The sequence below is a fragment of the Dasypus novemcinctus genome, chromosome 3 (assembly GCF_030445035.2).
Source record: "Dasypus novemcinctus isolate mDasNov1 chromosome 3, mDasNov1.1.hap2, whole genome shotgun sequence".
NCBI classification, from domain to species: Eukaryota; Metazoa; Chordata; class Mammalia; order Cingulata; family Dasypodidae; genus Dasypus; species Dasypus novemcinctus.
Genome location: NC_080675.1, coordinates 131,254,654 through 131,267,655, shown reverse-complemented (window position 1 = coordinate 131,267,655; position 13,002 = coordinate 131,254,654). Strand labels below are relative to the sequence as shown.

The window sequence follows — 13,002 nt, the reverse complement described above, 5'->3', positions numbered from 1 at the left end:
ATTGTGAGACGTTCACTTTAACTATGAAAACAACTCTTATTAGCCTGTCAATCACTTCTGCAGCCTCTTTCTGGTATAATCTGTCATAATTGTAAAGGTGTATAAAGATAATTTGGCTTTACCAAATCTATTAACTAGGTTCAAATTTTTAGCTCTTAAAACATTTTGCACATTATCTTTCAGAAGTATTTTCCATCTGTACATTTTTTTATTATGGTAAAATACACATAATATGAAATTTACCATTTTAACCATCCTGAGAAAAATAATTAGGTGAGTATACAAAGAACATATCTACAAAATAGTTCATCAGAGGATTGTTTAAATAAGAATAAAAACATAATCTCTGAAATTCCAACATTAGGGAGCAGGTCAAGTCAATTACGAAATATCAATAGACGTAATCCAATTAATTGTAAGAAACAATGATTAGGTATATATTTATTGATATGAAAGAATGGCCAGTAATAATAATAAATGAAAAGTGGTCATAAAAATATGTAATGATAATAGGTAACATTTGAGTACTTACCATACACCAAGCACTTTTTCAAGACTTCCAAGTGAATTAACAGATATAATCTTCACAACTCCGTTTAGGGAAGAACTATGACTTTTTGAATTCATAGGGCCTCAGAGAGATTCCCTGACTTGCACAAGGCATATACTAGTGAGTGACAGAGCCTGGTGTGAGCTCAGGCATTCAGATGTCAGAGCCCATGGTTTGTTTGTTTTTTATTTTTGAGGTACCTGGGCCAGGGATTGAACCCAGGACCTTGAAAGTAGGAAGCTGGCATTCAACCAATGGCTTCCCTGAGGTGGCTTTGCACCTGTTTGTCGTTTTGCTTTTGTTTTTAGGAGGCACCGGGAATCAAACCCAGGACCTCCCATGTGGGAACCAGGTGCTCAACCACTTGAGCCACATCTGCTCCCCTCCATGTTCTTAAGTATCATGTAATTCTGCATCTCAATGTAGAGTCTATTTGTTAAACAAACAAGCAAAAGTATGTGTTTATTATTTTTTTAAAGAAAATCTGGAAGGTCCAGAATGAAAATATTAATTAAGGCATGATTATAGGAGGTTTTTATTTTTATATTTAAAAAATCTTTAAAGTCACTGCTATTTTTCATATCAGAGAGCTAAATTTACCATGTATTATTAGTTATTCTCAATTCCACACATCACATGCTCATGAAGAGGGTGATGAGTATGATTCTTTCAGATGGAAAGGTAGGGATCACTCACTAATTTTAACAAGACCTCCATGTATCACCTTTCCGTTTCCTGCAGATTCAGTCTGTTCTAACTAGGAATTCTCTTTCACCACTTTTCTGAATATTCCAAACCATTTTTTGAATTCTTCTCCATATGTTGAAGATATACTGAAAAATACACTGGGCTCAGATAGAGACAACTTCTAATGCTGTAGACTGATCCCTGGCATCATTTAAATTCTTTGAACTCAAAATTACTTGCTGCATTTTTCAGTTTTCTTTTTCTTGTTTGTGGTAAGAGAGAAAAGGGGAATGAGGAAGTATTTGCAGAGCAGTTTTCATTTCTGCCTTGATCTCATTAAAACTGACATTCTTTGAACCATTGCATTTCATTTGGAAATTGCTACCAGATCAGTTTATCCAGCGGCACAGGGGGCTTCTGGCACCCTCTGCCACTCTGAGTCCAGCTCCCCTATTCCCAGGCCCTTTTTCCTAAATGCTCCTCGTTGGTGATTTCCACAGGACATGGCTTTCTCACTGCTGGAACACCACCACTAGCAGGGGAACCAGGAATCAGTAATGCTTTCAAAGAAATCCAGGGAAGGAAAGCAACCGGCTACCTATGCGTCTGGCACCGTGCTACTGGCTGAGTGAATGATCTCATGGGATACTCAACCACTTTGCAAGCAGGTATGAGTATCTTAAGTTTTTAGAGGATGAAGATGATAATCAGAAAGATTTGATTACCAGCTCACGAATCAAGTCAGGATTTAAAATATAAATTTGGCTCCAAAGAATGTACTCAGTCTACTTTCCTGATTCACATTGATTTATTTTTTTAGTGATTTTTTTTTTTTTTGAGGTGTTAGGGGAACTTGGACACAAGGGAGAGAGATTTTTTTTTTAAAGGTGAAACTATTTTTGCATGGTGTAGCCAATGTCTGACACTTATTCCAGAAGGTGCATTAGCTAAACTTCAGGGATTAAAAATACACACGCACACACACACTCACACACATACTGTGTTATGATTTATAAATGTTTCTATGGATTGTTCTAATGGAAAGATCACTATGAACTGATTTTGACACTCATTCCAGAGCCTGCTTCTGCTTTCTACCCTTTCATCGTGGTCAGGGATGAAACACAGAGATGTGAGTAGAACAAAATATATGGTATTTATTAAATATATGTAACATTGGTTATAAGACCAAGGTAGAGCATGCATGAACAGATTACTCATTCATCCAGAACACCAATTGATACTGAAAACATTCAGTGATTGACATTTCTGTAAAATACAAAATTCTCTTTAAGGAAAAAAATTACGGGTTGAATAAATACAGTGATTTCAGCTGACCCAGTAAAGGCATAAGGCACAAATTAACACCAAGCAATGAGCGTGTTAGAATGAAGCCTGGAGGTGCGTGGCCCACGCAAGCAGTGTCGTCTCTAACTGTGGCTCCCACAAACCCTGCAGAGATCTCAGGATAGAGGACAGAGCAGTGCGTGGTGGTAATTCTCTCCTTCTGGCAGTGCAGGTTTCTACAGGTGCCCACGCTCCTTGTAGACATGCTTCTCTGTACCAGAGAAACGCTGCCTCTAATACTTTCATGGGTGAACAAAAAAACAAATGATCCTGACATGAGTAACATGAAATTTCAAATGAATGTCTCTTTTTCCCAACTGAAGTCTAGTAAAACAGAAAATAAATTGTAAGGGAATTCTAACAGAATTTCAGGGTCCACATGCAAAACAAACGACGATATAGTACAGCAGTGTAGGCTGGCAGGTGTTTGAAACATGACCTCGTATACCTCTCCCCACCCAGCCCCGTCTTCACTTTCCTTCATGTCTTGGAGGTGACTCAGAACCTCAGCTACCCCTTTCTGGCTTATACTGTCTATAAGGAAGCAGCAGTCACCCTTTTCAGACTTCAAGCCGCAGGGGTGCGGGGCCTTTATCCATCGGTAAAAGTGCACTGATCAGAGTGCCTAAGTCAGGGTTTTCTTCACGGTTAACTCCAGGACTCTTGTGTACGGAGTGTAGTTCCTGGAAGGTATCACCATTTCACGAGTCCGGGCTGTTTGGCTGAGAAATGAGAAAAGGCAGGGCAGAAAGATGAAACAAAAGTCTCATATTCATGTGGTAAGACATTCTAGGAAATGATTTTTCATCACCTGAAAATAAAAGGACTGTAATAATGCAGTTTAATATTTCATTTCAACATTACTGAAGGGACCGTGACTTCAGCAACTCTTAAAGGCTGTGCTAGACAACAATGATTGAGGAAAGTATAAAACATGCATTCAAAAAACTCATAAGTTGGTGAGAAAACTACATGCATAAAAAATTTTCATAAAGTATGACAGGTACAATGATAGTAACATAAAGAACTGTGCTGGTGATTCTCTGTTTGCCCATCCAGATCCACTCTCCCCCTTCTCCTCCCTCACCTTTGACCTTCCAGTTGTTTTTGACCAATTGGGAGATGCCAGCAGGAGATCAGAAGGAGGGAGGACAGAGAGGTCACAGTGTTTATTCCCTCCCAACCAGGCTGCAGCTTGGTATTTGGCTACATTCCTCTACGAAAGCTACAGTTTTTCAGGAGGGGTGTGATATGCTCATATTTTCACGGGGCAGCCTTTGCCTAGAGCCAAGCTCTCCCCTTGCTCTCTTTGACTGGCTTTCTCTCCCTGCCTTTTCAGGCCTGGAATGGTACCAGCTTCTACTGCCACTAGCTCCAGAGTATGCCACTGTCCCTTATTTATTTCCCTTAAAGCCCCCCAAGCCTTTGTAAATAGTTCCTTCATCTGACTCACTCCAGTCCTCCCTTCCTGCCAGGACCCTAAGAAATATAAGAACTAACATATAATGGGGGAAACTGAGGGAAGAACAATAGCATCTGAAGGTTGGCTTAGGGAGATGAATCTTGAAGGATGCCAAGGCATCATTGAGTGGGCAAGGAGGAGATGGGAATTCCAGGGAGAGGGCACAGTACATGCAAAGGCAAAGAAGGGTGTGGAGTAGAGACATGTTCAGTACAGTTGGAGCAAAGCATTCATAATGGAAAGTAGCAGAAAACAAGACAAGAAAGATAGGATGGGGCCAGGCAGAGAAGGTTCTTGGGTGCCTTGCTAAGGAGTTCAGAAGGGGAGTCACTACTGGATTTTAAGTAAGGGCATGATATGCTCATATTTTTATTCTAGCAAGATTCCCCTGGCAGTGTTGAGGATTGGATGCAGAAAGGTTAGTCTGGGAGCAGGAAGGTTAGTTAGGAAAGTCCTGCTATTTAGGAGGTAAGAGCTCATGAGAACTTGAATTCTAATAGCAGCCAGGGAAGTAAAGTAGCAAGAAAGGTTAGGGAGATATTTGGAAGGTAGAATTAACAGGGTTTGGTGACTAAGATGGAGACATAAGTCACATTTCTCTTTCCTCCTGGACACACATCTAGATGACATTTTCAAGCCTCCTTCGCAATTAGTTGGGCCAAGTGACTAAACAGGCAGAAATAATTTTTATTACTTCTGGGTTTATCCTTCCAAAAACCCTCTTGCATGACCCACCGTGCTCTTGCTCTTCTTTTGGATATAGAGAATACAGCAGAGAATGCAGGAGGACTCCAAAGCCCAGAGTTACTAGACTGAAGAATCCTGGGTTCCCAAAAGACTGCGTGGAGCAAAGCCCATGCCAACCTGCCTTGGACTGTGACGAAAGACATGCATTTTTATTATATTATGTCACTGAGATTTGTGGGTTGTTTATCACAGCAGCTATATTAATTACCCTGACTAATGCAATGAACAATTGGGTATATGAGATATTACAGTCAACTCCCTCTCCCCTAACTTCCCATGACAATTATGCACAAAGTGGTATGGAATCTACCTCTTTTTAACAACTGTTTTGTCATCTCTCCTCTCTATTTCCTCAGCCACTGCCTGGTCTGGGCTTTCATAATCTAGCTGCAAATATTGGAATAGTGTCTGCGATGGTCTCTCTGCCTACAGTGCTGGTGAAGCCCTCCCCCTCCCTGAATCTACTATCCATTTTGCTGTCAAAGATATCTTCCTTTGACATATTCCTCCGAGCATATTCCTGTTCTTCTTGAAACCCTTGCAAGGGTCTCTATTGCTTCTTGGATGAAGTCCAAACATCTCTGTGTGGCTTAAAGGCCATCCACGATCTCCTGTTACAACTGCTGTCTGGCTTGGCTGAGCAGCATAGAGCTCCATAATTTCCCACACTGCCCACACCTCTATGGCAGTCGCAGGCTGTCCCCTCTGCTTGAAAGTTTCCCTAATCATATCCATCTTATGAATTCTTGCCTCTATTTTAAGACTCAAACCAAGTATCACCTCCTATAGGAAAGTTTCCCCGAATCTCCTATCACCACCAGCATGTCCGATTCTCACCCCAGTGACAGAAATAATCATTCCTTTCTTTATGCCCTTACAGCTTCCTTGAGCAGTGGTGCTCAACTTTCTGCTTTCAGGAAGTTCACCTCTGCTAAGCTTTCCTATCAGTAACACCTCCCATTACCCTGCAGTGATTTTTCAACACAAATATGGTGGGGAGACAGCTTCTTAAAGAGGTGTAGTAGAAGGATGGGGGAAATTCTAAACTTCCCATGTCTTTTCCCAAGAGATTCCATCTGTCTTCTCCATGCCCTCCAATACCATCCCCTATCAGACACACCTTGAAAATCACTGTTAGGCTTCAGGCATGCTACTGGGGCCATCTTATTACACCACTTGTCTACATATTTGTCTCTTCTGCTAGGCACAATTTCTTGAAGGGCAAAAATCATGTCTCACTCATTTTTTGTGACCCCAGCAGCACAAACAAGCCAGGCACATGGCAATCACCCTATAAACTACCATATCTGGCAACTCAGGGGTCCCTGGTGACCTAACCAGGCAGTTTAGTGGAGTGCCAGGAGCAAAAGTCAGATGGTGATTTGTGCCAACTGTTGTGAAAATTCCACACAACAAAAATGATCTCTGGTAACAATATCCTAAAAGCCCATAAAGTATAGAAATATTTATAAAGATGGAACTTCTGGTTTCAAAATCAGGCTCTCATTCCAACCTTTCCAGAAGAAGCAGTGGGGTATTTAATTTAGTTGATTGCTAGAAAATAAGAGTTTAAGAACACAAATAATTTCAACTGCAGAACTGAGATTCAATGATTTTCTTTAAAACATTCAGGTTATTGTTAACGTTTTATTAATTTATAAAGGAGTAGGACCCCTAGGAATCAATAACAGAATCAGCAAATAAAACTGAAAAAAAAGCAGCTTTGTGTTCTCTCCTCTGCAACAGAAATATATGAAAATGCAGGTATTTTTAAAGTACTTACTGTGTGCCAGGTACTTATGACCATGTGGAATATTTCCCATTAAACTGTACCTATTATGAAAGAATTGATGAGTTTGCTAGAAACTGAGTTTCACTCAAGGGCAGAAGGAAGACAAGTCTTTTCTTTTGGTTTGTTATTTTTCACTCTTCTTTGTGAATGAAGTCTGTCTGGATAACAAATTGCTCTCGATGGCTTTAACTAAGCTTCTAAAGTCAAACAATGGGAACTTTTCTTTTTAAAAGGTATTTAAAAGCCACCGAGTCCCCAACCTTCCCCTTCTCTTCTTGTTCAATTATGAGCAGATTCTTGCTATCTAGAAATTTATGTGACACAAAGATTAGATGAAGGAGAGAAAGAATTTGAGGAAGAGAAAGTGGAGGGAGTTGATACTGAGTAGACGACACACATGATAGTACTGGTCTCAGCTGGGCTGGTGGCAGCAGGAATAGAAAGGTGTGAGGCAAGTCATGAAGGTACGGACAGCACTGTGACTAGGTCTAGGGGCAAAAGAATTTGAGGGCTCGAAAGTGACTGCAATATACTGAACTTGGGTGACAACGAAAGTGGTTGATAGACACAGGAAAACGCAGGCCCTTACGCTGGGCACTTTATGCAGTTATCTCATTGAATCATCTCAGCTAGCCTCTGAGGGATTATTCAATTTGTAATTTCTAGGTGAGGAAACTGAGTTCAGAGAGGTTAGGAATTTGCCCAAGGCTGCAGACATAGAGAGGGGTTTTACTGCTAAGCCCATGTTTTTCACCAGTACGAAGAGAAACTAACTTTGAAGAAAAAATCATGCATTCAGCTATGGGTGTGGTGAGCATGAAGTTCAAGCCAACACCTGCGGGGAGGGTAGTTGGCAATGAGGACTTGAATTCAGGGGAAGAGGGTCAAACTACGTTATGACTCAGCTACAGGGAGAAGAGAGTTAAGCTAAGAGACTGGATGCAATCTTGGTAGGACCTACTGTAACCAAGATAGAAACATGAGGATCTCCCGCACTGAAGAGGAGAAAGAGAAACCATCAAAGGAGATGGAGAGGGGTGGGACAGAGAGGTGGGAAGAGAACTAGGAGAGAGAAAATCCTATAAGGGTAAGAAGCAGGAATTCTGCTTAGGAAGGAGTGTCATGATTGAGCGCCTACCATGAACTGGGAATTGTCATAAGCCCCAGGGATACTGCAATCAGTGAAATGAACAAAAACCCCTGCTCTTCTGGAGCTTACATTCTAGTGGAGAGCTACATAATAAACACAGAAAAGGAAAACATAAACAAGAATCTCTTCTTCCAAGGTCTTTATTAAATCAATTCATCATATTCTAGTACGGATCAGCTACCTAAGTCCATAAGTCGAAGAAGTTGGTGTATACCATTCATTCATTCATCTAACAAATATTTATTGACCGTCAACTAAGCACTAGATTCAGAGATGGGAAACTAGGTCTTTGTCTATCAGAAGCTCACAGTCCTGGCAGGGACTGGGGAAATGGGGGCATATGGGGCAGGTTTCTAAGAGGGGCTCAGTGGCTCTGTAATTAAGGAAAAAGATTGGCTTCAGGGTTTTTTTTGCGGCAGAAGAAAAAGAGAGCAGCTCTAATTGTGTGTCAAATGCTGTGACATTAGCGTAGCATGTAACGTTTGCATGTACAAGGAGAAATGAGTATAGCCTATTCTACAATGAGGCTTCATGCTTGGTATTTGGAACTCACTGGGACCACTGTGATATCTCAGCTGGCAGAGGCCTCATCCATCACTGGGCTTTTCAGAGTTTTGCACAGTCTAGCAGGTTTCAAACCACTGACAATTAAATTAAAGAGCCCAGTGCACACTGCAGCACTATGCAATTGATTAGGCTATCAATCCATTTAATAAAATCAGTAATTACCACCAATAAAAATTAAATTCATGAAATTGTTTAGCATACTGAAATACATTTATATTTGATATAGTGTTTTATATGTAAAATCAAAGTTTTGGTTTAGTTAATGATCGCTATTAAGTACTTAACTTCCATCTAGTTACCACGCTAAAAACTTTCTACCTGCTGTCATTTAATCCTCATAGCAATGCTACAAGGTTTGATAGCATCATCTTCATTCTATTTTAAGGATGAAGGAATTGAGGCTTTAGAAAGAGGAAGTACCAACTTCACCACTGGGCCACACTGCAAGTTCTTCATGGGGGAAGAACAATGAATGAGAACAAACCTCTTCTGCTTAACTGAGATTTAATTCAATTAATTTTATTGATCTAAAATGTTCTACAGAAGTCAATTTAAAACATATTCTGGAAAACACCATGGAAACTTTTATTAGTTAGATATAAATAGAAAATCGAAGTAAGAACCAGGAATTTTGTTAGAACGTACACAGCCCAGTTTGGCAACTCTTATGATTATTTTAAAACAATACATAAAGAAGCATGTAGTAGCCATATAGTAGCAAGAATGCTGCACCAGGACTCAGAAGGCCTGGTTCTAATCCTGGCTGTGTGGCTTCCAATCAATCACTTTATTTCTCTGGGCCTCAATTTGTAAATCTATGAAACAGGGCAGTTTTAATTAATTTTTTTAAAAAAGAGGTACCAGGGATTGAACCCAGAACCTCATTCATGGGAAGCAGGTGCTCAACCACTGAGCTACATCTGCTCCCCTTCCATTTATTTTTGACTATCAGTCTCTTTATTCAAACAAAATCTTACTTGGAATCTAACACATAAAAGAGACTAAAAGATGAGCTGCTCTGGTTGTTTTGGGGGTGGGGATGCCACAGACCCTAAACCCACCCATCCCCCGAGGAGTGCCAAGGCCTCTCCAAAAGTCCTAGCACAGAGGAAGGCAGGACCAGAAGCCAAGGTGGGAAACTGCTGCGCTGAATTACCTGTAAAGATCCCGGGCTCCTCACCATCAAGATCTGACCTGCACCTTTCACACAGTAGGCACTTCATAAATATTTGCGGGGAAACAAACAAAATGGTCTTCCACATTTTCAGAAATGTGGATATGTAGTTTTCATTTCCTCTGCTGACTGACCTCAGTAGTTAAAGTGCTAAGATGGATCCTGGGGGAAACCAAATGTTACATTTATGGAAAAGCTGCTTTTAGATATTGAAGTGGCTTCCAAGTTCACCGTCGTCGTAAGTTAAGGGTCTGTCAGCACTTCCATTATGAAAACCGCTTTGTGGCTTCATAACTTAGCCATAAAAGTTTGCTTCAGGCTATACTTCAGCATACAAATTGAAAAGCTTGTTTTAAGCCAAATTGTGGGAATTAAAAAACAAACAATCTATTGGTTTCAGACATAGTTTTGTACCCATCTTAGCCAAACAAGATTTATTATGGGGGTAATTAGTGTGGACTAAATCCCCTTGGTTCTTGAAAAATAAAAAAAAGGGGGAAATGATCAAATGATTTATATTTCAGAAGGAATCCCTGAACACAATCAATCATTCCTTTTGGTGGCTATATTTTTATCTGTACTTAGAACCACACACCGATGAAACCCAGAATCTACTTAGATTTCCTTTTCATTTTTTTCTGTTAATTATATGAGGATGAGTAAGCAATGTAAATTAGAACATTGCCCAAGAAAGCTTACTGCTGCTGAAATAAATTCATTGAGAATGGCAAGTGGCTCATTTTAATGAACTAAAATAGAAAATAACTAAAATAAAAATAATAAGGAAATGAGGCCATGTCTATAATATTAGAGCTGGAGGGAACCTGAGAAATCATCTGGCCAGACCCCTGAGTTTACAGATTAGGAAACCGAGACCCCAGCTTTGAGAGACCTGCCTGAAGGCCTCCTGCGGCTGGCGAGTAGGATTAGAACCAGAGAAGCCACACCCCAGACTGGCCATCAGCTTCTCACAGTTCCCCGCCAGATGGGACCACTCAAGGTTCCAGGATTCCACATTTTTCTGGGCTACTAATACCTAACATAACACACGAAATTACACAAGAACAACCCTCCTGCAGACAATGTGCCAGGCACTCTGTGACTCTGATTACCTACGTCACAAGCCCCATGTAACCAGGGTGGTAAACCTATTTCATGTCCTCTTTGGGCCAAGCACAGTTCTGAGCAACAAGAGCCAGTGGGATAGTTCAAAGGCAGGTTACTGGTGACAGGCTCTGGCGTTGCCTAGGGAGAGACCTGGGTATGGCGTGAGGAGCAGCTTAACCAGAGCAGCCCTCTATGTTGGGAAGGCAACTCAGTCAACCTGGTTATAGTTATCAAATCTGCTCATGACTCAAGCAGACCATTCATTCAGGAATCTGATCCACGGCTTGACAATACTGCTACAGTCCTGGGGAATAAACTAAATGTTCAAGATTGAGACCCTCCCTCCTCCATATTACTACAGCATCTTTTAAGTCCCTCTCACACTGGTCTAAATATGTCTATGCATCTGGGTGTCTGTCCCGCCAGACGGCACTCTGGAGCAGAAACCTAAACTCTCCTCTCTGCATCACAAAGGCATGGCACAGGGAAGATACTTAACAGATGTGTGCTGAATGAATGAATGAACAAATGCACGCCCTCATCCAAAGAGCTGATCTCTCAGACGTGCTTCCCCAGCTCTCTCCTTTGCTATCCCCTCTGTCCTGCACAATGCCCCTGCTCCCACAGAAACCATCCAGACCCCTCAGCAGCCACCACTTAGCTTTGTGGAACTATTTTTGATAGAAAAAATGAAATTCTGGTAATAACACCCCAGGAAAGTATTCTGAGTCATAGAGGAATTTGAGTCAGAAGAGCAGGAACTTCCTAAATACCTGGGTAGAAGATCACAACCCACTCCAATCTCTCTGGTTTCCACTTCGGTCTTGGCCTGGGTTTCTATTAAATAGTCCAACCTGCTCTGCAGTTCATTATTCTAGAAATAAGAAAAATAATACTTTTAGTAAAGCAAGTATGTTCCCCCATAAATATGCATACAAAAATTTATAGGTATTCTTATTTTCCCCCATGGCATAAACACCTATCAAAGCATATTTACTAAGCACCTCATACACATAAGTATTCAAGAAATAGTCATTGAACAAATGAACCCTTACAGGCAGGTCTCTGGGAGGGTATATACACTTTTACATTAATAGAAACCAACTAAATATTCTAATCTACACTGTAACCTGCTTTTTTTTCACTCAACAATTTGTCATTGGGTATCCTTCCACATTTCTTAATTTTCTTTTTTATATCAACAAACTATCTTAAAATGGGTTCATAGTATTCCATTGTAAGGATACACATCATTTATTTAACTAGTATCTATGGATGACATTATCATAAATAAGGTTCAGCTCAACTTTTAACACTCCCTCATTAAACTATAAAACAAGTCTATTAATTTAATTTAGTGGGAAATACCTCCATAACTTAATAATTAGTACCTCATAGGTGTGAAAAATTCAGAATCCCAAACATATAAAGTAGAACAAGCCCCTTGGTGTTAAAATTAGCATTCTGGATAGCTTTATTTCAGGCCAAAGCCAAACACTGCATACCTTGATGATTAGATACTCAGGAATTGGAAATTTTTCCCATGGGGGATACAAAGGACAAAGGAGCAAGAGAGCTGAAGATATTAAAATGAAAATGAATGAAGTGATGGTGCCTGGAGTTCCAAGGGCAAAAACGTAAGAAAATTTCACAAAGAAGTTAACAGTGGTTATCTTGCGTGTGTGTGGTTTTTTTGGGGGGGAGCCTGGGGGGATTTTAGGATGTTTATAAAAAGGTCCTTCATATGTTTTTCTGTAAGACTAGCCTAAAGTTTCACGAGGCAATAACCATGTTTATCTTATTGCCTGTATAATCAAATTATTCATAAAGGGCTATGTAGGCCATTGTAGGCAGGAGGTGCTTACTAAATATTTATCGAATAAATAAATGTATATATGTTTTAAAGTGAGCATGCTACTTGCATAACCAGAAAAACATTAAGGCATTTATTCTTTTTATTTTAGATGGAGCTGAAATTGAGGCATGATTCTAAGATATTAGATAACACATACACGTTTAAAAGTTCTTGGAAACAGAAGCACATTTGTTTTGTAAGAAGCAATGTGTGATACAGCTCAGTAGCTCCTCCTGAATGGATGATTCTCTGGAGCAAAGCAGCAGTTCTTGTACAAACCTGCATTTGGACCCTTTCTGATAAATAAGAAATGGTGTAAAGGAAGAGAATGTGTTCCAGCTTCTCTAGCAGCTGACAAGCCATGACAGATCTATGGGCCCTGAATTTATCACCTGATGCTCTGTATGGGAGAAAGGTGCTGGTTTACCACCAGGGGGGCATCCACATTCTCACACACAGGCACACAGACTCACAGACACACAGACTCACAGACACACAGACTTACACAGCTTCCCCAGCAACATCTGGAGTCTCCCATTCAGAAAGAAAGAGAAAAGCAGAAGA

General features: G+C 40.4%; 1 protein-coding gene across 2 annotated transcripts in view; it reads right to left on the bottom strand.

The window, feature by feature from the left end:
* MYZAP (myocardial zonula adherens protein) overlaps window positions 1-13,002 on the bottom strand; it is a 143,391-nt gene that overhangs the window by 34,185 nt on the left and 96,204 nt on the right. The window contains exons 12-13 of one of the 2 annotated variants that reach the window (XM_004452890.4): window positions 11,357-11,457; window positions 2,375-3,306 (exon numbers count right to left, since the gene is read on the bottom strand). In XM_004452890.4, the coding sequence (XP_004452947.1) occupies window positions 3,210-3,306; window positions 11,357-11,457 (198 nt within the window). In that variant the 3' untranslated portion in view covers window positions 2,375-3,209. Of the gene's footprint in view, window positions 1-2,374; window positions 3,307-11,356; window positions 11,458-13,002 lie in introns of those variants that run through there. The other variant, XM_058294263.2, reaches the window with a different exon arrangement.